The 24799-nt window shown below is 42.4% G+C and overlaps 1 protein-coding gene across 1 annotated transcript in view; it reads right to left on the bottom strand.

The window, feature by feature from the left end:
* LOC138677401 (uncharacterized) overlaps nucleotides 1–24799 on the bottom strand; it is a 174224-nt gene that overhangs the window by 3807 nt on the left and 145618 nt on the right. Inside the window, exons 17-19 of the mRNA XM_069767496.1 lie at nucleotides 11362–11487; nucleotides 8291–8432; nucleotides 6649–6699 (exon numbers count right to left, since the gene is read on the bottom strand). Of these exons, the coding sequence (XP_069623597.1) occupies nucleotides 6649–6699; nucleotides 8291–8432; nucleotides 11362–11487 (319 nt within the window). The remainder of the gene's footprint in view (nucleotides 1–6648; nucleotides 6700–8290; nucleotides 8433–11361; nucleotides 11488–24799) is intronic.

Raw genomic sequence — 24799 nt, 5'->3', positions numbered from 1 at the left:
CGGAATTATAGCGTTTTTATAGCGAAATTCCGCAAAAAAAACGCTAAAAATCCGGACGTGGGCACATACCCTGAGTGTGTGTGTGTGTGTGCGCGCGTGTAAATATTTGCTGATAGGTAGTGTGTTTATACAGCTCAGGAAAAATTAAGACACCAGCACATCAATAAAAATATTGGAGAAAAATAAACCAATCACAAACTAAAATGTTTCTATACAAATGCACAAAGCATGGGCAACAAACAAGGAGAATTGGAGCAGGAAAATAAATGTCATTTGCATCACTGAAACTTGGTAGGAGGATAACACATGATTGGAATACAGGGCTAGAAGGATACAACTTATTTGCAAGAAACATACTTGATAAACGAGGAGAAGTGTCGCATTATATGTTAAAAAAGCGTATATCTGCACAGAGATCCAAGCTTCAGAGACTGGGAGCTCTGTGGAAACTGCTTGGGTAAGAATACAAGGAGAGTACAATGGAAAGGACACCATTGTAGGCATTTACTACAGGTCGCCTGTGCAAGCTAAAGATATGGATGAACTCTTTATGCATCAAATGGCCAAGTTCTCCAAAAAATATGACATAGTGGTCATGGGAGATTTCAACTATCCAGACATTTGTTGGGAATCTCTCTCAGGCAAAAGTAACAAGTCAACCAAATTCTTATCCTCTACACCTGACAATTTTATCTTTAAAAAAAAGTAGAAGAGAGAACAAAGGGAACTTCTACTTTGGATCTATTCCTAATAAACAAGGAGGAAATAGTTGAGGAGGTAAAGGTGGCTGGGACCCTAGGAGTCAGTGGCAATGCTATAACATAAGTTTGGATCACTAGAGGAGGAAGTCATGTGAAGACTCAGATTGCAAGGTTGAATTTCAGAAAGGTAGATTTTAAGGGACTCAGAAAAAGGATGGGAGATACGCAAGCAAGAAGTATACGGCAGCACTCACCAATCTTCAGAACTGGTTCCTTTATTGAGACATTATCTTCACGGCACGGGGGAGTATAAACAAGGAATGGGCAGCTGAACGACGGCCGTTTCGCGCCCACCTGGTGCTTCAACGGGTTCTGAGAGTGGGCGGACATGACGCCTGAAGTAGTGAGCGCACCATGCGCCCCCCCACACCACAGACCTCACCCCGCCCACTCCCGGTACGAGACTGATTAAAAACATATAAAATTAAATTAAAACTGGTGAGTACAAACAGCAACGTTGATCTATCCCAAACAATGCGTTCTAATACAATATGATGCCATATAGGCTTAATGCTATATGCAGACCTGATGCTAATACATACTTATAATGCTGGCACTTTTCCCTATTTAGGTGATGGAGACAAAGTGGACACTAGATCTCGCTACCATATATCTAGGCTCATAATAACTGCATACACATATACTATTTGTATTGCCGCTAGCGTGTATAGTGTAAATAATGGTCAACACTTCGCAATGACTATACCTATTCTGCTCCCAAAAATATAGACATGTCAATCCTGTCATTAAGTCCCGCAGGGCCCATGGCTCCCGTCCTCATGATCCACCTAGCTTCTCGTCTTAATAATGCAATATGATGATCACCCCCTCTTGGCATCTTCACTTGGGAGAGATCCAATGGCTGGATATCCTTAATGATGGGAAATTTTGAAAAATTAGGTTTTCAAAGCACAATCGTTAACAATCCCTTAAAGAGGGAAGAATAGGAAGCATTTAAGGAAATTAGGATGGATGCGCACAAAACTTAATCACTAGTTAAAAAAGAAGAAAGAAAGGTTGATGAAATGGAAAGAGGGGGGCATATCTAAAGAATATAATGCTGTCTGCAGAACTTGCAGGGCACGAATCAGATTACTACAGCTGGTAAAGAATTAAGGCTTGCAAGAGATGTTCGATAAAAAAAGGATTTTGGGGACATGTCAAAGGATTTTCACAGGATGAATATGGTGAAGTGGTAAAAAAATGATGATTTTGCATCTGTTTTCTCTCAGAAAGAAAATGTAACATCAACTGATCTTCACTGTCCTATTAAAGGAAAAGAAGAACCCAGGTTATCTATAAACAGAAAGATAGTGAGGAGACACTTAGTTAACAAATTAATTCAAGTCTCTAGGTCCAGATGAATTACACCCCAGAGTACTGAAGGAGATAGCAGAAGAAACATCTGAACCACTCTCCAAAATCTTTGAAAATTATTGGAACAGGAGAGGTCCCAGAAGACTGGAGAAGAGCAAATGTTGTTCCAAATCTTCAATAATGGGTAGGTGGACCCAGGGAACTATAGGCCGGTGAACCTGCCTTCTATACCTTGAAAGAACAGCAAAAAAATTAATAAACATTCATGCAAGTACCTCGATGAGAATTAAGTGATTGACCAGAGTCAGCATGGGTTTGTAACTACTAAGTCATGTCAGACTAACTTAATTTCCTTCTATGACAGAATCACTGACTGGGTGGATCAGGGAAACACAGTAGATATTGTATATCTGGACTTCTGCAAAGCATTTTACACTGTATCTCATACCATCCTTATTGAAAAAATGACTAAGTATAGAATGGACAAGACAACTGTTAGGTGGATTCATAACTGGCTTAGTGATTGAACCCAAATAGTGATCATAAATGGCTGCACATCCAGTTGGAATAATGTCTTACGTGGGGTGCCACAGGGCTCTGTCCTGGGTCCTGAGTTGTTCAACATCTGTATCAATGATTTAGATGAAGGAATTGAGGGTAAACTGATTAAATTTGCTGATGACACAAAACTAGGAGGGATAGCTAATACTAGAGAAGAGAGGGGATTAAAAAAAGATCGAAACAAATTTGAACGGTGGGCAGCAACTAACAGAATGGTTTCTAACAGGAAGAAATGCCAAGTACTACATCTGAGTACAAAAAATTAAATAAGCATAAACAGAATGGGAGGAATAGGTCTAAGCAGCAGCACGTGAAAAAAACTTGGGTATAGTAACAAATTTCAGACTGAACATGAGTCAACAGTGTGATGCAGCAGAAAAAAGGAAAACATAGTTCTGGGATATTTTAAGAGAAGCGTAGAGTCTAGTTTACGAGAAGTCATTACTGCCCTCTACTCTTCCTTGGTCAGACCTCATCTGGGATACTGTGTCCAGTTCTGGGCACCACATTTTAAAACAGACATGAACAAACAAGTTTAAAGAAGAGCAACCAGAATGGTGACCGGTCTGCAAACCATGTCCTATGAGGAACGGTTACAGGATTTGTGAATTTTTAGACTGCAAAAAAGAAGACTGAGAGGAGACTTAATAGCGGTCTACGAACATCTAAAGGGCTGTCACAGTGTAGAGGGATCATCACTATTCTGATTTACACATGAAAACATGAGAAGCAATGGGATGAAACTGAATGGGAGGAGACACAGATAAGATATTATAAAAAACTTTTGGACAGTGAGGGTGATCAATGAGTGGAACAGGCGGCCAAGAGAGGTAGTGAGTTCTCCTGCAATGGAAGTCTTCAAACAGAGGCTGGACAGACATCTGTCAGATGTTTTTTTGACTCCTGCATTGAGCACGGGGATGGACACGATGACCCAGGAGGTCCCTTCCAACTCTACCATTCTATGATTGTACATGTGACATTGTCATACTCAGGAGAAATTGTACAAAAAATGGCACAGTGCATTTTGTCCTGTTATACTTGTGAAAATGCAAAATTTGGGGTGAAAAGTACATTTTTGTGGGAAAATGTGATATTTTTATTTCCATGGCTCTATGCTATAAACATCTCCAAAGGACCTGAGGGTTCAAGGTGCTGACAACACATATAGACACATTCCTTGAAAAGTCTAGTTTCCAAAATGGAGTCACTTGTGGGGGACTTCCTACTGATTAGGTACATCAGGGGCTCTGCAAGCATGACTTGGTGTCTTCTAATGAGCAAATTTTGCATTAAAAAAAAAAAATCAAATGGCACTCCTTCCCTTTCAAGCCCTGCCAACCGCCCAAACAGTATTTTTCCTTCATGTATGGGGCATCAGCGTATTCAAGAAAAATTGCAAAACAAATTGTACACTGCATTTTCTCCAGTTACACTTATAAAACAAAAAGTTTGTGAAAAAAAGTAAAATGTTCATTTTTCCTTCCTTATTCCATTAATTTGCGTGAAGCACCTGAAGAGTTGATAAACTTCTTAAATGTATTTTTAGGACTTTGAGGGGTGCAGTTTTAAGAATGATGTCACTTTTGGGTATTTTCTGCCATATAGCCCCCTCAAAGTCACTTCAAATGTGATGTGGTTCCTAGAAAAATGGTTTTGTAAATTTTGATTGAAAAACGAGATATTGTTGATAAACTTTTAACCCTTCTAACTTTCAAGCAAAAAAAAAAAAAAAGTTTCAGAAATGATTCGGATCTATTTCAAGTGACATAAGGGCATAAGAATTTAAAGTTTGAAAATTGTAACATTTTTAAAATTTGCCAAACTAGTGATATATTCACAAGTAAATGAGTCATATTGAACAAACGTTACTACTATCATGAAGTCCAATATGTCTTGATAAAACAGTCTCAGAATTACTGGGATCCGTTCAAGTTTTCCCGAGATATAACCTCATAAAGTGACACTGGTCAGAATTACAAAATTTGGCCTGGTCAGGAAGGTGAAAACAGACTTATTAGGAGAAGTAAAAGTAAAGTTAAAGTAAGTTAAGTAAGGAGTTAAAGTAAAAATTGCCTCCTGACCATGAGCATCAGTTAATGATTTCTGGACTATGCCTCTGTCTCTTTGGATTTGCCATCATCTGTTTGTTTCTTTGGCTTGATTTCTGACGTGGACCAGTAAATTTGTTTCCCTTATTGACTTTCCAGTTTTGACCTTTGGCTGCTGAATACCCGTCTGTGACTCAGTGCTTAAGCATCACACTGCAAACCAACAACTTTTGCGAAGACCTTAAACTGGATATCTGGTGAAACTTAGTGGAAGTCCATGGTGAAGAGCAAGAACACCTCACTTTAGTCACTACTCAACCAATTGTAGTGCAAAGTTCCATTCTGTTTTGGAAAGCCACCTAACAGTTTGTTTGGTTTACATTTTTATGCATAGCCTTTTTCCCTGGATTTCATTGGCTATACTTGATCTGATATGAGACCATTTTGAATTTCAGGACTAGACACACAGTTCCCACTATCAATAAAAAATTAGAATGTATTCTTCAATACCTTGTAGCAATTCAAAATACTAAATAAAATCTGGTCTACTGTGAACTCCATATGGACTTGTCTGTCATTGTTGTCCCGAGGCCTTAATATAATGTCAGGATATAACTTAATATGCTGGGAAGGCCGGTAGAGTGCTGACAGTCTTGTAGTAATTAGAATTCTGCTTAGTTATGTTTTGTAGAGGTTTCAATTAAAAGGTAGAAGTTAGTGAAGAATGTGTTAGGTGTCGAGTTCCCGCCTCTGCACAGGGAAAATCTCGAGCCATCTCCTCTGCGGTCTCCCATTCTCCTCCAGCCGCAGTGGAGCCTGCTCAGCAGAGACGTCAGTCCCAGTGACTGGCTCAGGCAGAAACTATGCGATTGGTTACTGCTGTCCTTCCAGGCTCAGCCATCGTAACCAGTACTGATCAGCGGCGAGCAGGCGTCCTGGGGACTAAGTCCTGATTTTCTTCTTCTGAGCATGCCCAAGAGATGACCTCTCATTGGAGGTCAGGGGTCACATGCTCAGGTCCTGTAGCAGCTCCTACTGGTTCATTAGGAGGGTCCCGGAGAGCTTCCGCTATAAAAGGTTTGCATGGACGCACGGCCATGCGCTAGTATAAACCTAATATTGTGTGTGTGTGTGTGTATGCTTGTTTTGGTAAATGCTCCTAATCATTCCCCTTCCTAGTGATGTTAAATGGTCGCGAATAATGGAGCAATCTAGCGCCAGACAGTGCTATCCAGCATAGGAGCACGATACTACTGCATCAACCAGCAGCGACCGCCAGTGCGGCGCCATGCGCAATTAATGCGCTTTCCAGACCCCAGTTAGGGTGGTTAGTGGCGTCCGCCAGTGCGGTACATCATTAGTTAGCAGTAGGTATCATCTCTGCACGATGGACCTCGGGCTGCGAACGCACCTTATTCAATCTTTATAATTATTTGGTGCATTCCGCCAGCCCTAACAGAATGAACTTATTTATGATGAATGGTCAGAACACAATATTTGGTGCAATTAATACATATCAAGCACATTGATGGACTTCTGGCTAACATTTTGCTTGATTCTTTTTAAGGTCCAGAAGGCTTAATAAGAAAATAAAAACATTTTACTCACCTTGCTTCGCCTGTTATGGTGTCCCAGCTTCCTGCTTGGTCCTCCATTTGCTTGCTTTCTTCTTCTGACTCTGGGTCTCTCTTCTGTCTTTCCTCTTAGGAGCCTCTAAAACGGACTAGGCCTGATTGATGTCATTACATCACTTGAGATCTAGTGAGCACCAGAGGCACCTATGAGTGAAGAAGGCTGAAAAATGAAGAGAAGACTGTAGCATGTGGGAAGAACTGAGCCAGTAGAGGACCAAGAGGATTGCTGCATTGCCAGGCGAGGTGATGATGTGAGTATAAGTTATTTCAATACTTAAAGTTGCGTGGTAAGTCGAAGGACACTAGCTAAAAGTCATTGCATACCTGACTGAATTGTAAGTCTTGATATAGCAGATGGCAAAATCAGCATTTCCTCTGAGAAAAAAAATAAAATATTTTTAAATATATGTAGGAAAGGTAGAAAATAAACCAATTGAATTAAAAATTAAGAACATAATCGCACCAAATCAATAGCAAGATATGATGTAAGTGAAAACTCTTGCAGCTATGAGACTTGAAAAAATATAGGCCTAATTTGGCAGCAAGATTTATTTATTTTTTATTAAAAAGCAAATGAGAATTCAATTGACAAAACACGATGGATAAATTGCCCCATACAGACACGACTCAAGTCAGCCAACCCCACAGAAATCGGTGGGATCAATGTAATCTGTATCGGGGCCTCCCAAGTCTCAGCTGACTCATGATATCAAAGGGCGAAAAGGATCCAACAATTTGGTCTTCCAACAACCGATCCTTTTGCTCTCCATGGAGATCAACCACAATCAGAGGAGTGTGGCAGCATTACTCTCAAAGTTCACTTCACAAAAAGAACGAGGTTGTACTTTCAACGGTTTTGCCTGTACCTGGGAGTTTACATATCGTCACAATCTTATTTATGCCTCCAACTACATTTTCTGTCATGGTCAAAGATACGCTAGCCTCCATGTTGTAACCGAAAAAAAGCCGGACTACTATTGCCCTCTCATCCCATCACAAAATCTCTCAGGTATCACAACATATCAGATAAGTCCATACCAGCTTCGCTTGGCCAGGTAAAAGGGGTTGAGGTATTAGCGGGTTTAGAGTATTCTGCCCGAATGCAGTGAAAATATAACAGTGGTTTGTCTTGCTGCAAGAACAGCTCTGCCGGTCTATCACCAATTAAATTATTGCATTGGCCGAAATGCTCCACACAAGCTTACAAGGCGTTAACCACTTTGTTGCATATCATGATTGGATTGACGGGAGGCCATCACTGTAGCCTCCTCTCTATTGCTTCAATACCCACAATATGCTTCTCAGTTTTACAAGTGGACCACTCAATTGGCAATCTGTGCAAACCTATAGCGTAGGATCCATAGATGGGTACATTAATTGGAAACAGGTCCAAGGAGTTTCATTGGGATGATGCATTGGGCTATCGAAACCATTAAAGATGACAGGGAGTAAGTAATGGCTCCACTGAAACTTGTAATGGTCTCTGCGGCTGTGACAGAGGCTATATGTACAGTCATGGCTGGAAGTGTTGGCACCCTTGAAATTGCTCCATAAAAGAAAGTATTTCTCCCAGAACATTATTGCAGTTACACACGTTTTGGTAAACACGTTTATTTCCTTTGTGTGTATAGGAACAGCACAAAAATAGCAGAGAGAAAAAAGGCAAATTGGACAATTTCACACAAAACCCAAAAATGGACCCAACAAAACTGTTGGCACCTTCGACTTAATATTTGATTGCACACCCTATGGAATAAATAAGTGATCAATCCCTTCCTAAAAGTTTCAGCAAGCTTCTTACACCTCTCACCTGGAATTTTAGACCACTCTTCTTTTACAAACGGCTCCAGGTCTCTCATATTTTCTCATCCCAGAAAAACAAACAATCTTACCAAAAGGAATTGGTAGGTTTGTGAGTGGATGTGTGCATGCACATACCCTAAGCACATTTGTTGTTTCCTTTTACCTGCAGACACCACAGAACTCCAGACTGTGTCATCATCATCCTCCAGAAGTACCGATACATTCACCTCCGTGTACATCTCACCCCTAATTTTAATTTCTGTGTAGGGATATATATTTGAAGGACGACTGTCAAACGTCAATGTCTGCAATAAAGAGTAATAAATAGTGATGAGTGAGAATACTCGTTACCCGAGATTTCCCGAGCATGCTCGGGTGTTCTCAGAGTATTTTGGTGTGCTCAGAGATTTAGTTTATGTCGATGCAGCTGCATGATTTGCGGCTACTAGACAGCTTGAATTCATGTGGGGGTTGCCTGTTTGTTAGGGAATCCCCACATGTATTCAGGCTGTCTAGCAGCCGCAAATCATGCAGCTGCGGCGACGAAAACTACATCTCCGAGCAGTCACAAATACTCGGAGATCACCCAAGCGTGCCCGAGGAAACCCGAGTAATGAGTATATTCGCTCATCACTAGTAATAAACAGTTTAGTTTTGAACATTTGAACTAAATTTTGTGGGGCAAATTTATAACAAAAATCTCAGATTTCAAAACCGAAATTATTTTCCCATATACTGTCTTTTTGGGTAATACACTTTTCCATTTTTTTTTTTAAATGTTTTTAATTTTACTATGTTTTCCATATCTCAAGCACTGTGTCTCTAAATTACATATATTTTTCCCACTTTACACCAGTAGAGATTTCGCTCTCTGGGTACTTCGCCTTGTACCAGCATGACGTCCAGGAATCACCCCCATAACACAGATCCTGGGACACACTGATGGGACTGATATGAGCCCCCTGCTTAGGATAGAGGAATACATGTGGGCCCGTATGTATTCCTCTCTATAGACTGTGTCCGAGCTCCTTTTCAAGCCATGCACATTGTCCTAGGCAGCTTCACACTCAAGCCAGCCCTCACTATGCTACGTATTCACACTGACGAAGTCCTACGCTATATACACACGCACCTCTCAGTGGTACGTAGCTGGATAAGCAGGACCTTACTGCTTCAGGACGCATCTCGAGTTAAGTGGGTGGAGAAAGGGCGGACCTGCATAACGCTGGCTCATGCGCGTCTCCCAGGTAATGAAGCTTATGACGAGAGGATAGTCACAAGTCAGTAAACATGGCCCTCCGGGCACAACTTCTGGGTGACTCCTTCCGTCCCTGCATAGTGGGATGGCTGAGGTGTGAAACAATGCAGACTTATGTTCTAGCACCACATGGACTCACACTTTCTGTGTGTCGGCGTGTCTTATTCAATCTCAAGCAGTGACGTCTCTCAGTATTTCCCATCATTACGCCTCCATTCCATTCGGATCCCCATACACCCCTTCAGAGCAAGAACTGCCGAAACTAACTTTGCCATTGGTGCCGATGTGCACCATGACCACTTAATCCTCCCCAGCCTCTTCCAGTAATCTGTCACCCTGATCAGCGATGTGCCAAACTTGAGCATCAGGAAGACAACACACCGTTGGATGATTCATTTCTTTGTGACAAGTTTCCTGCCCTGACCACCTCCCTCCCTTTTACTGGAGCAGACAGGCATACTTTGACTGCCCAGTTGAGGGCAGAGCAAAGTACTGCAGTGCGCATGCTCCGGAAAGGACAGAGAGGCCCGGCGCCTGCGCACTGCAGTACTTTGCTCTGCCCTCAACAGGGCAGACAAAGTACACCTGCGCCGGAGCTGCGGCGTGAAGACCAGAAGAGAACGTCATGGAATGAAGATAGGAGGCGCCGGAGCGGACCGGAGACACCCATTTGGCTGGACCGCAGCGGGACCACCCCTGGGTGAGTATAACCTAACCTCTTTTTCTCCTCTTTCAGGTTACATCGGGGGCTTATCTACAGCATTACAGAATGCTGTAGATAAGCCCCTGATGACGGTGAGCTTACCTCATCATCGATTTTGGGGGTGACAGGTTCCATTTAAGGAAACAGCCTCAGTATCTTCAAGATCCATACTATGATCCTCCCCCACAATTACTCCATTGAGCACCTGCTCAGTGAGATGCAAAGTTATTTCCTTATTGTCAATGGATCTCAATGTTGCCAGATTTTCATTTAGATCCAGTACCTGGGCTTCCAAATACATTAATGGCCAAAAGTGTTAGCACTCTTGATAGAAGTTCTGCTCTCCTCTTACTGTTCTTCACGCTTAGTGTGGCAGACAGATAGACAATGCAGAGATTGAGTCAAACTTTCCCCTCTTATCTGGTTTCGGGTGTGATTTTCATATTGCCCACACCTATTACTTACCACAGGTGACTTTGAACAACAATCACATATTTGATACCATGTTGTTTATCCACAATTTTGGAAAGGTGCTAATAATTTTTGTCTGGCTCATTTTGGGGATTTTGTGTGAAATTATGTTCAAGTTGTGTTTTTTTTCCTCAGTTTTTTTTGTGTTGTGCCAATACACACAAAGGAAATTAACATGTGTATAGTAAAACGTGTAATTGTAATCATTTTCATAGAGAAATGATTCATTTTCTGTAGCAATTTCAAGAGTGCCAACACTTTCTGTCATGACTGTGTACAAAAAGCACATATGTTGCCCAGCAGTATGCATCTCACATAGCTGCTCGAGAATTGCATAGATTCGTCAAGATGTATACTGGGCAGTATTAATAATGGAGAACATTTTCCTAATGGGGATTGCACAAGACAGAATTATTAACAAGTAAACAAGAAAATACAAAACAGTGAATTAATATAAGTTACTCCTTTCTAAACTCACTGAATCCCTAGTCACTGAATCCAAAGTCACACGCTAAAGACAAATTACACTTAGGAGTAAATCACTTGCAAGCTCTTTCACACTCGCTGTAGAGGATTAATTTAAATACAGTTACTTTTCCCTTAGCTGCAAAATAATCTGCAATGGTTGGTACAGTAAGGCACAGGTTAAAACTGCTATTCTGCCCCTTCTCATCAGGCCTTGAGGAAGTATCATTAATGATATTTGTGTGTACACCTTCTCCTGCTAATGTCATTTAAATAAAAAAGAAAAATATATATTTGTACTTATTTCTCCACAAGGAATTTTTCTATACGAACTTACCGGTGGATCTACAATTGCATTCCGAGATCCTATGACTTTGTAATTCTTCTTAGAATACATATTTTTTGTCTGTGGGGGCTTGGGAACTCTCTGGAATGAAGATTCTCTCTCCACATTCACAACAGCCTGAGTCAAAAGAGAATGAGAATGATTGACAGTTAAAGTACACCAGATAATGATCACAGAATAAATGGTCTATGTTTCCGAATTGACATACTTAGTAATGTTCATCTTTACAAGCCTTCGTAGTTTGTGCCCATTTTTGTCTGGTACAAAACTCTATATATTTTGTAATGCCATGAAATAAAATGTTAAAACACCATGTACAAAGTAAACTTTACAGTGGCATGTAATAATTTGGGCACCCCTGGTCAAAATTACTGTTATTGTGAACAGTTAAGCAAGTTGAAGATGAAATAATCTCTAAAAGGCCTAAAGTTACAGATGACACATTTCCTTTGTATTGCAGGCAAAAATTAAAAAAATATAATGTTATTTTTACATTTTAAATATGATAAAAAGTTAAATAGTCAGATGCAAATGTTTGTGCACCCTGCATGGTTAGTATCTAGTAGAGCCCCCTTTTGAAAGCATCACAGCTTGCAAACACTTTTTGTTTCCAGACAAGACTCTTTCAAGTCTTCAAGGGATTTTCATCCATGATTCCTAGGAGAATTCTTCCAGTTCTGTAAGATTCCTGGGGTGTCTTGAATCCTCTGCTATTTTGATGTCTAGCCACAGATTTCCAATGATGTTGAGATCAGAGAACTGTGAGGGCCAATGTAAAATCTTCAGCTTGCTCCTTTTGAGGTTGTCTATTGTGGATTCTGATGTGTGTTTAGGACCATTCTCCATTTAATAAAGCCATTCTCTTTTCACCTTCAGCTTTTTTACAGATGGTGTTATGTGTTATGGCTGGCAATCAGGCAACACAGCGTGCAGTAATCAGCGCACATACAGAGATCTGGCAATAACCCAAAACAATAGGACGAGCTCTGAGACGTGGAATCTCTGTAGACTGCAGTACCTGATCTATCCTCACACAACTGGAAGCAGCAGTGGATTGCGCCTATCAACTACCTATGCAACTCGGCACTGCCTGAGGAGCTGACTAGCCTGAAGATAGAAATACAAGCCTGACTTACCTCAGAGAAATACCCCAAAGGAATAGGCAGCCCCCACATATAATGACTGTTAGCAAGATGAAAAGACAAACGTAGGAATGAAATAGATTCAGCAAAGTGAGGCCCGATATTCTAGACAGAGCGAGGATAGCAAAGAGAACTATGCAGTCTACAAAAAACCCTAAAACGAAAACCACGCAAAGGGGCAAAAAGACCCACCGTGCCGAACTAACAGCACGGCGGTGCACCCCTTTGCTTCTCAGAGCTTCCAGCAAAAGATAATAACAAGCTGGACAGAAAAAACAGAAAACAAACTAGAAGCACTTATCTAGCAGAGCAGCAGGCCCAAGGAAAGATGCAGTAGCTCAGATCCAACACTGGAACATTGACAAGGAGCAAGGAAGACAGACTCAGGTGGAGCTAAATAGCAAGGCAGCCAACCAGCTCACCAAAACACCTGAGGGAGGAAGCCCAGAGACTGCAATACCACTTGTGACCACAGAAGTGAACTCAGCCACAGAATTCACAACAGTACCCCCCCCTTGAGGAGGGGTCACCGAACCCTCACCAGAACCCCCAGGCCGACCAGGATGAGCCACATGAAAGGCACGAACAAGATCTGGGGCATGGACATCAGAGGCAAAAACCCAGGAATTATCTTCCTGAGCATAACCCTTCCATTTGACCAGATACTGGAGTTTCCGTCTAGAGACACGAGAATCCAAAATCTTCTCCACAATATACTCCAATTCCCCCTCCACCAAAACAGGGGCAGGAGGCTCCACAGATGGAACCATAGGTGCCACGTATCTCCTCAACAACGACCTATGGAATACATTATGTATGGAAAAGGAGTCTGGGAGGGTCAGACGAAAAGACACCGGATTGAGAATCTCAGAAATCCTATACGGACCAATAAAACGAGGTTTAAATTTAGGAGAGGAAACCTTCATAGGTATATGACGAGAAGATAACCAAACCAGATCCCCAACACGAAGTCGGGGTCCCACACGGCGTCTGCGATTAGCGAAAAGCTGAGCCTTCTCCTGGGACAAGGTCAAATTGTCCACTACCTGAGTCCAGATCTGCTGCAACCTGTCCACCACATAATCCACACCAGGACAGTCCGAAGACTCAACCTGTCCTGAAGAGAAACGAGGATGGAACCCAGAATTGCAGAAAAATGGAGAGACCAAGGTAGCCGAGCTGGCCCGATTATTAAGGGCGAACTCAGCCAACGGCAAAAATGACACCCAATCATCCTGGTCAGCGGAAACAAAACATCTCAGATATGTTTCCAAGGTCTGATTGGTTCGTTCGGTCTGGCCATTAGTCTGAGGATGGAAGGCCGAGGAAAAAGATAGGTCAATGCCCATCCTACCACAAAAGGCTCGCCAGAACCTCGAGACAAACTGGGAACCTCTGTCAGAAACAATATTCTCAGGAATGCCATGTAAACGAACCACATGCTGGAAGAACAAAGGCACCAAATCAGAGGAGGAAGGCAATTTAACCAAGGGCACCAGATGGACCATTTTAGAAAAGCGATCACAGACCACCCAAATGACAGACATCTTTTGAGAAACGGGAAGGTCAGAAATGAAATCCATCGAAATATGTGTCCAAGGCCTCTTCGGGACCGGCAAGGGCAAAAGCAACCCACTGGCACGTGAACAGCAGGGCTTAGCCCTAGCACAAATTCCACAGGACTGCACAAAAGCACGCACATCCCGTGACAGAGATGGCCACCAGAAGGATCTAGCAACCAACTCCCTGGTACCAAAGATTCCTGGATGACCGGCCAGCACCGAACAATGAAGTTCAGAGATAACTTTACTAGTCCACCTATCAGGGACGAACAGTTTCTCGGCCGGACAACGATCAGGTTTATTAGCCTGAAATTTCTGCAACACTCTCCGCAAATCAGGGGAGATGGCAGACACAATGACTCCTTCCTTGAGGATACTCGCCGGCTCAGATAACCCCGGAGAGTCGGGCACAAAACTCCTAGACAGAGCATCCGCCTTCACATTTTTAGAGCCCGGAAGGTATGAAATCACAAAATCAAAACGAGCAAAAAATAACGACCAACGGGCCTGTCTAGGATTCAAGCGCTTGGCAGACTCAAGATAAGTAAGGTTCTTATGATCAGTCAAAACCACCACGCGATGCTTAGCACCCTCAAGCCAATGACGCCACTCCTCGAATGCCCACTTCATGGCCAGCAACTCTCGGTTGCCCACATCATAATTACGCTCAGCAGCAGAAAATTTCCTGGAAAAGAAAGCACATGGTTTGAACACTGAGCAACCAGAACCTCTCTGTGACAAAACCGCCCCTGCACCAATCTCAGAAGCATCAACCTCGACCTGGAACGGAAGAGAAACATCAGGTTGACACAACACAGGGGCACAACAAAAACGACGCTTCAACTCCTGAAAAGCTTCCACGGCAGCAGAAGACCAATTAACCAAATCAGCACCCTTCTTGGTCAAATCGGTCAATGGTCTGGCAATGCTAGAAAAATTACAGATGAAGCGACGATAAAAATTAGCAAAGCCCAGGAATTTCTGCAAACTTTTTAGAGATGTCGGCTGAGTCCAATCCTGGATGGCCTGAACCTTAACCGGATCCATCTCGATAGTAGAAGGGGAAAAGATGAACCCCAAAAATGAAACTTTCTGCACACCGAAGAGACACTTTGATCCCTTCACGAACAAGGAATTAGCACGCAGTACCTGGAAAACCATTCTGACTTGCTTCACATGAGACTCCCAATCATCTGAGAAGATCAAAATGTCATCCAAGTAAACAATCAAGAATTTATCCAGATACTCACGGAAAATGTCATGCATAAAAGACTGAAAAACAGATGGAACATTGGCAAGTCCGAACGGCATCACCAGATACTCAAAATGACCCTCGGGCGTATTAAATGCCGTTTTCCATTCATCTCCCTGCCTGATTCTCACCAGATTATACGCACCACGAAGATCAATCTTAGTAAACCAACTAGCCCCCTTAATCCGAGCAAACAAGTCAGAAATCAATGGCAAGGGATACTGAAACTTAACAGTGATCTTATTAAGAAGGCGGTAATCAATACACGGTCTTAGCGAACCATCCTTCTTGGCTACAAAAAAGAACCCTGCTCCCAATGGTGACGACGATGGGCGAATATGTCCCTTCTCCAGGGACTCCTTCACATAACTGCGCATAGCGGTGTGTTCAGGTACGGACAAATTAAATAAACGACCCTTAGGGAATTTACAACCAGGAATCAAATCGATAGCACAATCACAATTCCTATGCGGAGGAAGGGCATCAGACTTGGACTCTTCAAATACATCCTGAAAGTCCGACAAGAACTCTGGGATGTCAGAAGGAATGGATGACGAAATAGACAAAAATGGAACATCACCATGTACTCCCTGACAACCCCAGCTGGTTACCGACATAGAGTTCCAATCCAATACTGGATTATGGGTTTGTAGCCATGGCAACCCCAACACGACCACATCATGCAAATTATGCAGTACCAAAAAGCGAATAACTTCCTGATGTGCAGGAGCCATGCACATGGTCAGCTGGGCCCAGTACTGAGGCTTATTCTTGGCCAGAGGTGTAGCATCAATTCCTCTCAACGGAATAGGACACCGCAAAGGCTCCAAGAAAAATCCACAACGTTTAGCATAATCCAAATCCATCAGATTCAGGGCAGCGCCTGAATCCACAAACGCCATGACAGAATATGATGACAAAGAGCACATTAAGGTAATGGACAAAAGGAATTTGGACTGTACAGTACCAATAACTGCAGAGCTATCGAACCGCCTAGTGCGTTTAGGACAATTAGAAATAGCATGAGTAGAATCACCACAATAGAAACACAGTCTGTTCAGACGTCTGTGTTCGTGCCGTTCTACTTTAGTCATAGTCCTGTCGCACTGCATAGGCTCAGGCTTACTCTCAGACAATACCGCCAGATGGTGCACAGATTTACGCTCGCGCAAGCGACGACCGATCTGAATGGCCAAGGACATAGACTCATTCAAACCAGCAGGCATAGGAAATCCCACCATTACATCCTTAAGAGCTTCAGAGAGACCCTTTCTGAACAAAGCCGCTAGTGCAGATTCATTCCACAGAGTGAGTACTGACCATTTTCTAAATTTCTGACAATATACTTCTACATCATCCTGACCCTGGCATAAAGCCAGCAGATTTTTCTCAGCTTGATCCACTGAATTAGGCTCATCGTAAAGCAATCCCAGCGCCTGGAAAAATGCATCAACATTACTCAATGCAGAATCTCCTGGTGCAAGAGAAAACGCCCAGTCCTGTGGGTCGCCGCGCAAAAAAGAAATAATAATCAAAACCTGTTGAATAGGATTACCAGAAGAATGAGGTTTCAAGGCCAAAAATAGCTTACAATTATTTCTGAAGCTCAGGAACTTAGTTCTGTCACCAAAAAACAAATCAGGAATCGGAATTCTTGGTTCTAGCATCGATTTCTGATCAATAGTATCTTGAATCTTTTGTACATTTACAACGAGATTATCCATTGAGGAGCACAGAGCCTGAATATCCATGTCCACAGCTGTGTCCTGAAGCACTCTAATGTCTAGAGGAAAAAAAAGACTGAAGACAGAGCTAAGAAAAAAAAATGATGTCAGGATTTCTTTTTTCCCTCTATTGGAAATCATTGAATGGCTCCTTGTACTGTTATGGCTGGCAATCAGGCAACACAGCGTGCAGTAATCAGCGCACATACAGAGATCTGGCAATAACCAAAAACAATAGGACGAGCTCTGAGACGTGGAATCTCTGTAGACTGCAGTACCTGATCTATCCTCACACAACTGGAAGCAGCAGTGGATTGCGCCTATCAACTACCTATGCAACTCGGCACTGCCTGAGGAGCTGACTAGCCTGAAGATAGAAATACAAGCCTGACTTACCTCAGAGAAATACCCCAAAGGAATAGGCAGCCCCCACATATAATGACTGTTAGCAAGATGAAAAGACAAACGTAGGAATGAAATAGATTCAGCAAAGTGAGGCCCGATATTCTAGACAGAGCGAGGATAGCAAAGAGAACTATGCAGTCTACAAAAAACCCTAAAACGAAAACCACGCAAAGGGGCAAAAAGACCCACCGTGCCGAACTAACAGCACTGCGGTGCACCCCTTTGCTTCTCAGAGCTTCCAGCAAAAGATAATAACAAGCTGGACAGAAAAAACAGAAAACAAACTAGAAGCACTTATCTAGCAGAGCAGCAGGCCCAAGGAAAGATGCAGTAGCTCAGATCCAACACTGGAACATTGACAAGGAGCAAGGAAGACAGACTCAGGTGGAGCTAAATAGCAAGGCAGCCAACGAGCTCACCAAAACACCTGAGGGAGGAAGCCCAGAGACTGCAATACCACTTGTGACCACAGAAGTGAACTCAGCCACAGAATTCACAACAGTTATGTTTGCATCAAGAATTTGTTGAAATTTCATTGAATCCTTTTTTCCCTCTACCCGTGAAATGATCCTGGTGTCATCAGCTGCAACACAACCCCAAAACATGATTGATCCACCTTATGATTATAGATTGGAGATGTTCTTTTCCTGAAATTCTGTGCCTTTTTTTCTCTACACATACCTTTGATCATTGTGGCCAAAGAGTTCTTTTTTAACCTCATAGGTCCACAGGACTTGTTTCTAAAATGCATTAGGCTTGTTTTGATGCAAGCAAGGATGCAGGAGAGGTTTTCTTCTGATGTTTCTACCATGAAGCCATATTTGCGCAGGTGTCTCTGCTAAATCCTTCTGAGGGTCTTTTGCAGTCAAGCCTAAGCTCTGATTTGCATCTCCAGCAATCCTGCATTTTGCTTGGTCTTCCAGACCTTATCTTGACCTCCACTGCTCCATTTCTTAATTACATTCCAAACTGAGGAAAGGGCAACTTGAAAACGCTTTGCTTTCTTCTCATAGCCTTCTCCTGCCTTGTGGGCCTCTATCATTTTAATTTTCAGAGTGCTAGGCAGCTGCTTAGAAGAATCCATGGCTGCTGTTTCTTGGTTAAAGTTAAAGGAGGCTGAGTTTTCATAAAGCTGGGAAATTTGTGTCACCCGGCCTTTCCTATCGATGCTAATGAGCAAGCCATAACCTTACAGGCTAATTGAAGTCTGAAAAATTGCTGAAAGTTAATTGAGCACACACATTTCCAAAAGTGTCCAAACATTTGCATCACCCCATTTTTATTTTTGTAATTTTTAAAATGTTAAAGATGACAATATATATATATATATTTTTTTTGGGGGGGTGCAGAAATACAAAGGAAAAGTGTCATCTTTAACTTTAGGCCTTTTAGGGATCATTTTATCTTTAACTTACTTAACGGTTTACAATAACAGTAATTTTGACGAGGGGTGCCAAAACTTTTACAAGCCACTGTAGGTGTAGACCAGATTCACATGAGCGTAGATAAAAATTTCCCATATTATCCCGAAAAAAATATGGAAATTTTTCATTTATTTTGTCATCCACGTGACATCTGTTCTTAAGCATCAGAAGTTACTAAAATTTACAAGAAAGAATACAGTTGTTATGGGGAAAAATTGCAATGTGACTGTAAAAATCAAATTGCTATTCTTTATGGGATCCAATTTTTTGTTGGTGCTTTTATTGATTAGATGAATGTAATCTGAAATGAAAGGAATACTAGTGCATGCTATAGATTTTTTTTTATCCATGGGACAACATTTCTCCTTGTGGAGAGTGACATGCTCAGCCTGGCAAACCAATGCGAGAAGTCTTCTAAGCCCTGCAATGCTTATCTGGGAAATTAAACATGCAAATTGCCTCTTCAGAAAGGTAGAGGACTACAACTATAGCGCCACCTATTGGAATTAACAATCCTAATACTCAGTATCGACCCTTGACCGCGCCACGTGACCGGATAGTTTGGCTTTTATCCTCAGTCATGTGACAAGGCTCATTAGAGGGTCGATACTGACTTCTAAAATTACTACATCCAATAAGTGACGCTAGAGTTCTTGTTCATTCCTCTCTGAAGAGGGAATTTGCACTTTTTATTCTCATGGACTTTTCGAATTGTAAAGAAAGTGTTCAACTGAACAGACCTAATGAATAACGTTTGTCTGAGAGCTGTCAGTGACCCTTGCCGTGAACAGAATACACAGCAGAAGGTAGCCCGACAGCTTGTTACGCTACACCGTATGATGGGTACCCAAGATCACAGACGCCGTATATGCAAGTGAAATAATCCGCAGCAGATTGCAATGTAATCTGAACAGAGTTTAATAACATGGAAACAAATATAATTTCCTCCCAAAAAATGAAGAAAGATCCCTCCACAGTAAGGATACAAACCTATGGCGACCGGGTGTCTCTACTTTACTGGGTTTTGGACCAATTTTTGTAACTTGGCACTTTTTTTTTTTTTCTTTGTCTAAAATAAAATTCCACAGATGGTTGCAAATCATTCCATCAGAGTGTGCGGTGAATTTTTGCTATTTGTTTCAGGGACCACGACGATCCGTTCTACCAGCACCTCGCTTCTACAGTGACCTTGAGGGCACACAAATACCTACTCGAATTGTAGAACTTACCGAAGTCTGAGGAGGTGATAGAAACAGAAGAAACGGAGTGGTGGAAAACTGCAAACTAATGGCCACTGAACACATCACAGTTTCAAGACTCATTCACAGGGATGTACTGAAGTGGCTCTAAGGGTATATGTCCACGTTCTGGATTGCATCAGGATTTGGTCAGGATTTCATGCAGGTAAAATCCTGACCAAATCTGCACCTGGGGTCACTGGCAGGTCACCGACACTGTCCTTGCGTTGTTTCAGCAATGTAAAGACATGCTACGTTCTTAAAAGACGCGCCGCATGTGCGTTTTCGCGGCTGTGCCGCATGCGTTTCTTTCCTGCATGAAATATCTGATCAGATATTGTCAAGGAATGTTGTATGGTATGCACAATATCACTATACTAGGTATATGTTGTGGGCTGTAGTGCCATCTGATGTGCTAATATTCCTCCTGCTATTTATCACTAGCACTGGTACCATATTTAATCAATATTTAGTCCGCTGTCTTTTTCTATGCACTACTGCACCTTTTTCCACGTTATCTCGTTTAATATGAGTGATGGTTATTAGGGTTTCACGTTTACCTTTTGCTCAGTGCTTAGTGCGCATGTCCTCTATGGTCTGCGGCCGGGGCATTGTGGGCGGCGCCCTGTAATGACGTCTGCGGGTCAGTGGCGTCACTGGGACGCGACTGTGAACCGCGGCGCCATGTTGGATGCGGCCCGGGATGCATTTCCCGGCGGGACTAATGGGGGAGATGCGCCGCAATTAGGCACAGCTGATCCGGAACGCTAGGCATTATAAAATCAGGCCCAGTACAATGCACTGCACTGCCCCCTGACGAAGCCGACACGAAACGCGCGTTGGGGCTGCGGCAATGACCCCTGGAGATCGCAGTTTACATTATATGGGTAAGAGCCACTAAACCGGTTTTTTGCTATGATATAGGCCGTTGTTTCTGGACTATCGGCACCCCACTGGGGGAGGTGTAGATATTTACTTGCAGATTTCCGGATGCGGTGGCGTTCTTTACCCTAAGTATTTGCACTTGTTGGCATCTTTATTATAAAATGGTATGAGCGGATCTCTGAGGTTTACCGTAGCTGTGACTTTTTCAGTGCTACCCCAAGTCTCCCTTATCTGTATGTTCTGTACTTGTTGATGACTTTGTGTGTTTTTTAAATATTGTGAAATAAAAACGTATATTTTTATATTTCTAAGATGGGACGTGTACTCCATGTGTTTTATTTTGGGTTTTCTATAAGTTATATGGGAGTGTCCTACATATATTTGAAGGATTTCTAGTACAGGTATTTTCCCCAACATCATACTATTAGTATGTGTGTGAGATCCATGATATTGCTGTCCATTGTGGGATGTCTTTATTGTATCCAGCTTTTGGCAGCGTTTTTGAGAACTCCTTGCCCATTCCCCATAGTCTATGGCCTCCAAGTCACATATCTTCTTGAGTTTGCATGCAGCAACCAACTTTTTCAAATCCACCAAAGTTTATCTAAGCGACTCAATTCGGGTAACTAACAACTAGTCCAGAATCTTTCAGTATTTCTTCTGAAACCAAGCCAAGGCTAATTTTGAGGATTGCATTGGAACACTGATCTGTTGGAAGGTACAATGACAACCAAGCCTAAGCTTCCTCACAGAAAGCATGTTGTTTTTTCCTAGTGTTCCCTGATACTTGTTTAAATTTATCTTACCCTCAACATGTTGCTTGTTTCCAGTCCCAGAGCATCACGAAGAAACTGCCATGTTTCAGTGCAGGCATCACCAAGTCCTCACCATGCTTCACTGTAGACATCACTGAACCACCTCTGTGCTTCACGCCAGGCAAAACTGAGGTATTACCATACTTCAATGCAGGCATCACTGAGGCAAAGCCATGTTTCACTGTATGCATCACCAAGCCACCATTATTCAAGGTATTCCTGAGCCACTTCTATGCTTCACTGGAGATATCATTGAGCCACAGTCCTCCTCCTATACACAAGCCACCACCATTCTTCTCTATAGGCATCACTGAGCCACTGTCACGCTTCACTAAATAAATTATTGCTATGATTCACTGTAGGCAGGGTGTTCTTATCAACAAAACCTTAATTTTTTCTCCTGTAGACATGCTGCTAATTCATAAGCCGAAAAGTTCCAAGTTTTTTTGAGTGCTCCACAATATAAAAACCCTAAACATCTGCTAGTTCCCTAGAAATATTTTTAGCATATAGTAGCCCACTTTTCTTGTGTTTTTGGAGGGATCAGTAAAGATGTATTATTTGGAGTTCAGGCCTTCAGCATTTAATATTATTCTTGCTGTGAAAACCGAAACAAATTCTCTGATGCCACCGAATCTTGTGACGTTTTTTGCAGTCATTTGAAAGTTTTTTGATCACAGCTTCCTCAGGTATCTGGTGGCAGCCGGTAATAGCTTCCTGCGTATGCTGTGTCCAGGTTGCGTTATTGGTCTTTTATTACTTCTCAACTTGTGAAATACAATTCCAGCTGTATCAGTAAGGCAGCATGGTGGCTCAGTGGCTAGCACCATACTATCTATAGGACAGCACAACAGCATGGTGGCTCAGTGGTTAGCACTGCAGTCTTGCAGTGCTGTGGTCCAGGGTTCAAATCCCAACAAGGACAACATCTGCAAGGAGTTCGTATGTTCTCCCGTGTTTCCGTGAGCTTCTTCTGGGTTCTCCGGTTTCCTCCCACACTGTAAAGACATACTGATAGGGAATGTAGATTGTGAGCCCCATTGGGGATAGTGATGGTAATTAGTGATGAGCGAACATGCTTGGATAAGATGGATAGGAGCATGCTCAAGTGCTAAGAGTGCCTTCGCCGTGCTTGAAAAATATGTTCCAGTCCCCAGGGCTGCATGTCTCGCGGCTCTTCGACATCCGAAACACATGCAAGGATTACCTAAAAACAGCCGCGAGACATGCAGCTCCGAAGACTCAAACATATTTTTTGGCCATGCCGAAGACTCAGTTAGCACACGAGCATGCTCAGATAACACGTTCTTCGCTCATCACTAATGGTGAGGTCTGTAAAGCACTGAGGAAAATGATGGTAATATTATAAGCTATGAACCGTAACTATGATGGTGCTATATAAGCAAATAATAATAACATTCAATGTCACATTATCGTTTTGTATCTTTATTCCATGGCGTTTATTGCAAGGCCCTCCAAGCAATTCAAGTTGCATTCAGGTTTCAGTGATCCATAATGACTTGTTTGGCCAAGTCTGATCCACGCACACAGATCAGAATAGGACCTGCTCGTATTATCATGGATCTCACATTTGGATCTGGGTGATTTTCATACGTGTAATAGCATACGTGTAATACCACAATAGCTTGAATGGTAAACAGATCATTCATTCTCTGAGCTGAAATATCCTGCATGTCTATTGCTCCAGTCCCTGACAGCAAGCAGCTTGAATGGTAAACAGATCATTCATTCTCTGAGCTGAAATATCCTGCATGTCTATTGCTCCAGTCCCTGACAGCAAGCAGCTTCGATGGTATCTGAGTCATTCCATCTTCGGCATTGAATCCTGCATATATCTATATATGTTAGTCATACTATTATGCATTTTTTGTGTTTATAGATATTTAATCTGACTTTGCATGTCCTTACTCAGCGAGATCACATAACTGTTTCAAAGTGGTCTATGATCCATGTAGACCTGGACATTTGTTTATCTGATCACTACATTTATTGTGTCCTGTTGTCTCAACTGAGTTTGATTGATTGCTAACGAGCTTTAACACAAAAAAAAAAAAAAAAAAATAGGAAGATCTAAGGGCTAGCCTTCTATAAATGTAGACTTAGCTTGGGGATGCATTCGTGCACTTGTATTCGTGTATTTTTATTCAAAGTACTTTTTTTTCTAAGTACTCGGCAGTTATAACATGGCAGATAGACAGGGCAGGAGACAGGTAAGACAATCTAAATCTATTCCCTATTCACTTGAAACAACACAAATACTCACCATATTTATTTGCATATTCTATATCCTGGCTGCTGCATTCACTCACATTCACCGCCCTTGCATTAACTCTCTACACTCCATCCATATCGGCCCCTCTGTCCTTGCCTCTCCTATGTATAGCACTCATGCTCTGTTCACATTGCTTAGCAGCGCAGATCCATTCAGTCCCACCATCCAACACAAGAGACGCTCTCACAAATCACTTAACCATCTGCTCACTCTTTCGATCCTCCTCCTCCTAGTTGCTGGAGACATCTCTCCAAACCCCGGCCCCCCATGTTATAGCCAGTCAAACCTCCCAATTGCTACACCCAGAAACCCCTCTAACCTTATTAATATTCCCTGCATGCCTTCTGTCTCTTTGAATTGTGCCCTTTGGAATTCTCGCTCTGTGTGTAATAAACTCTCCTTCATTCATGACTTCTTCCTTTCTAATTCTCTTAACCTCCTGGCTCTTACTGAAACCTGGATCCAGCAGTCAGACACCACCGCTGCTGCTGCTCTTTCATATGGTGCACTACACTTTTCTCATACCCCAAGATCGGACAACAGAGCAGGTGGAGGCGTTGGTCTGCTCCTTTCACCAAAATGTACTTTCCAAGTTATCCCCCAAGTACCCTCACTTGTCTTCCCTTCCTTTGAGGTCCATGTGGTCAGACTCTACGTCCCCTTCTCCATGCGAGTGGTGGTGGTGTATC

This window comes from Ranitomeya imitator, chromosome 4, assembly GCF_032444005.1.
Source record: "Ranitomeya imitator isolate aRanImi1 chromosome 4, aRanImi1.pri, whole genome shotgun sequence".
Taxonomy (NCBI): domain Eukaryota; kingdom Metazoa; phylum Chordata; class Amphibia; order Anura; family Dendrobatidae; genus Ranitomeya; species Ranitomeya imitator.
This window is presented reverse-complemented; position numbering and strand designations above follow the sequence as displayed.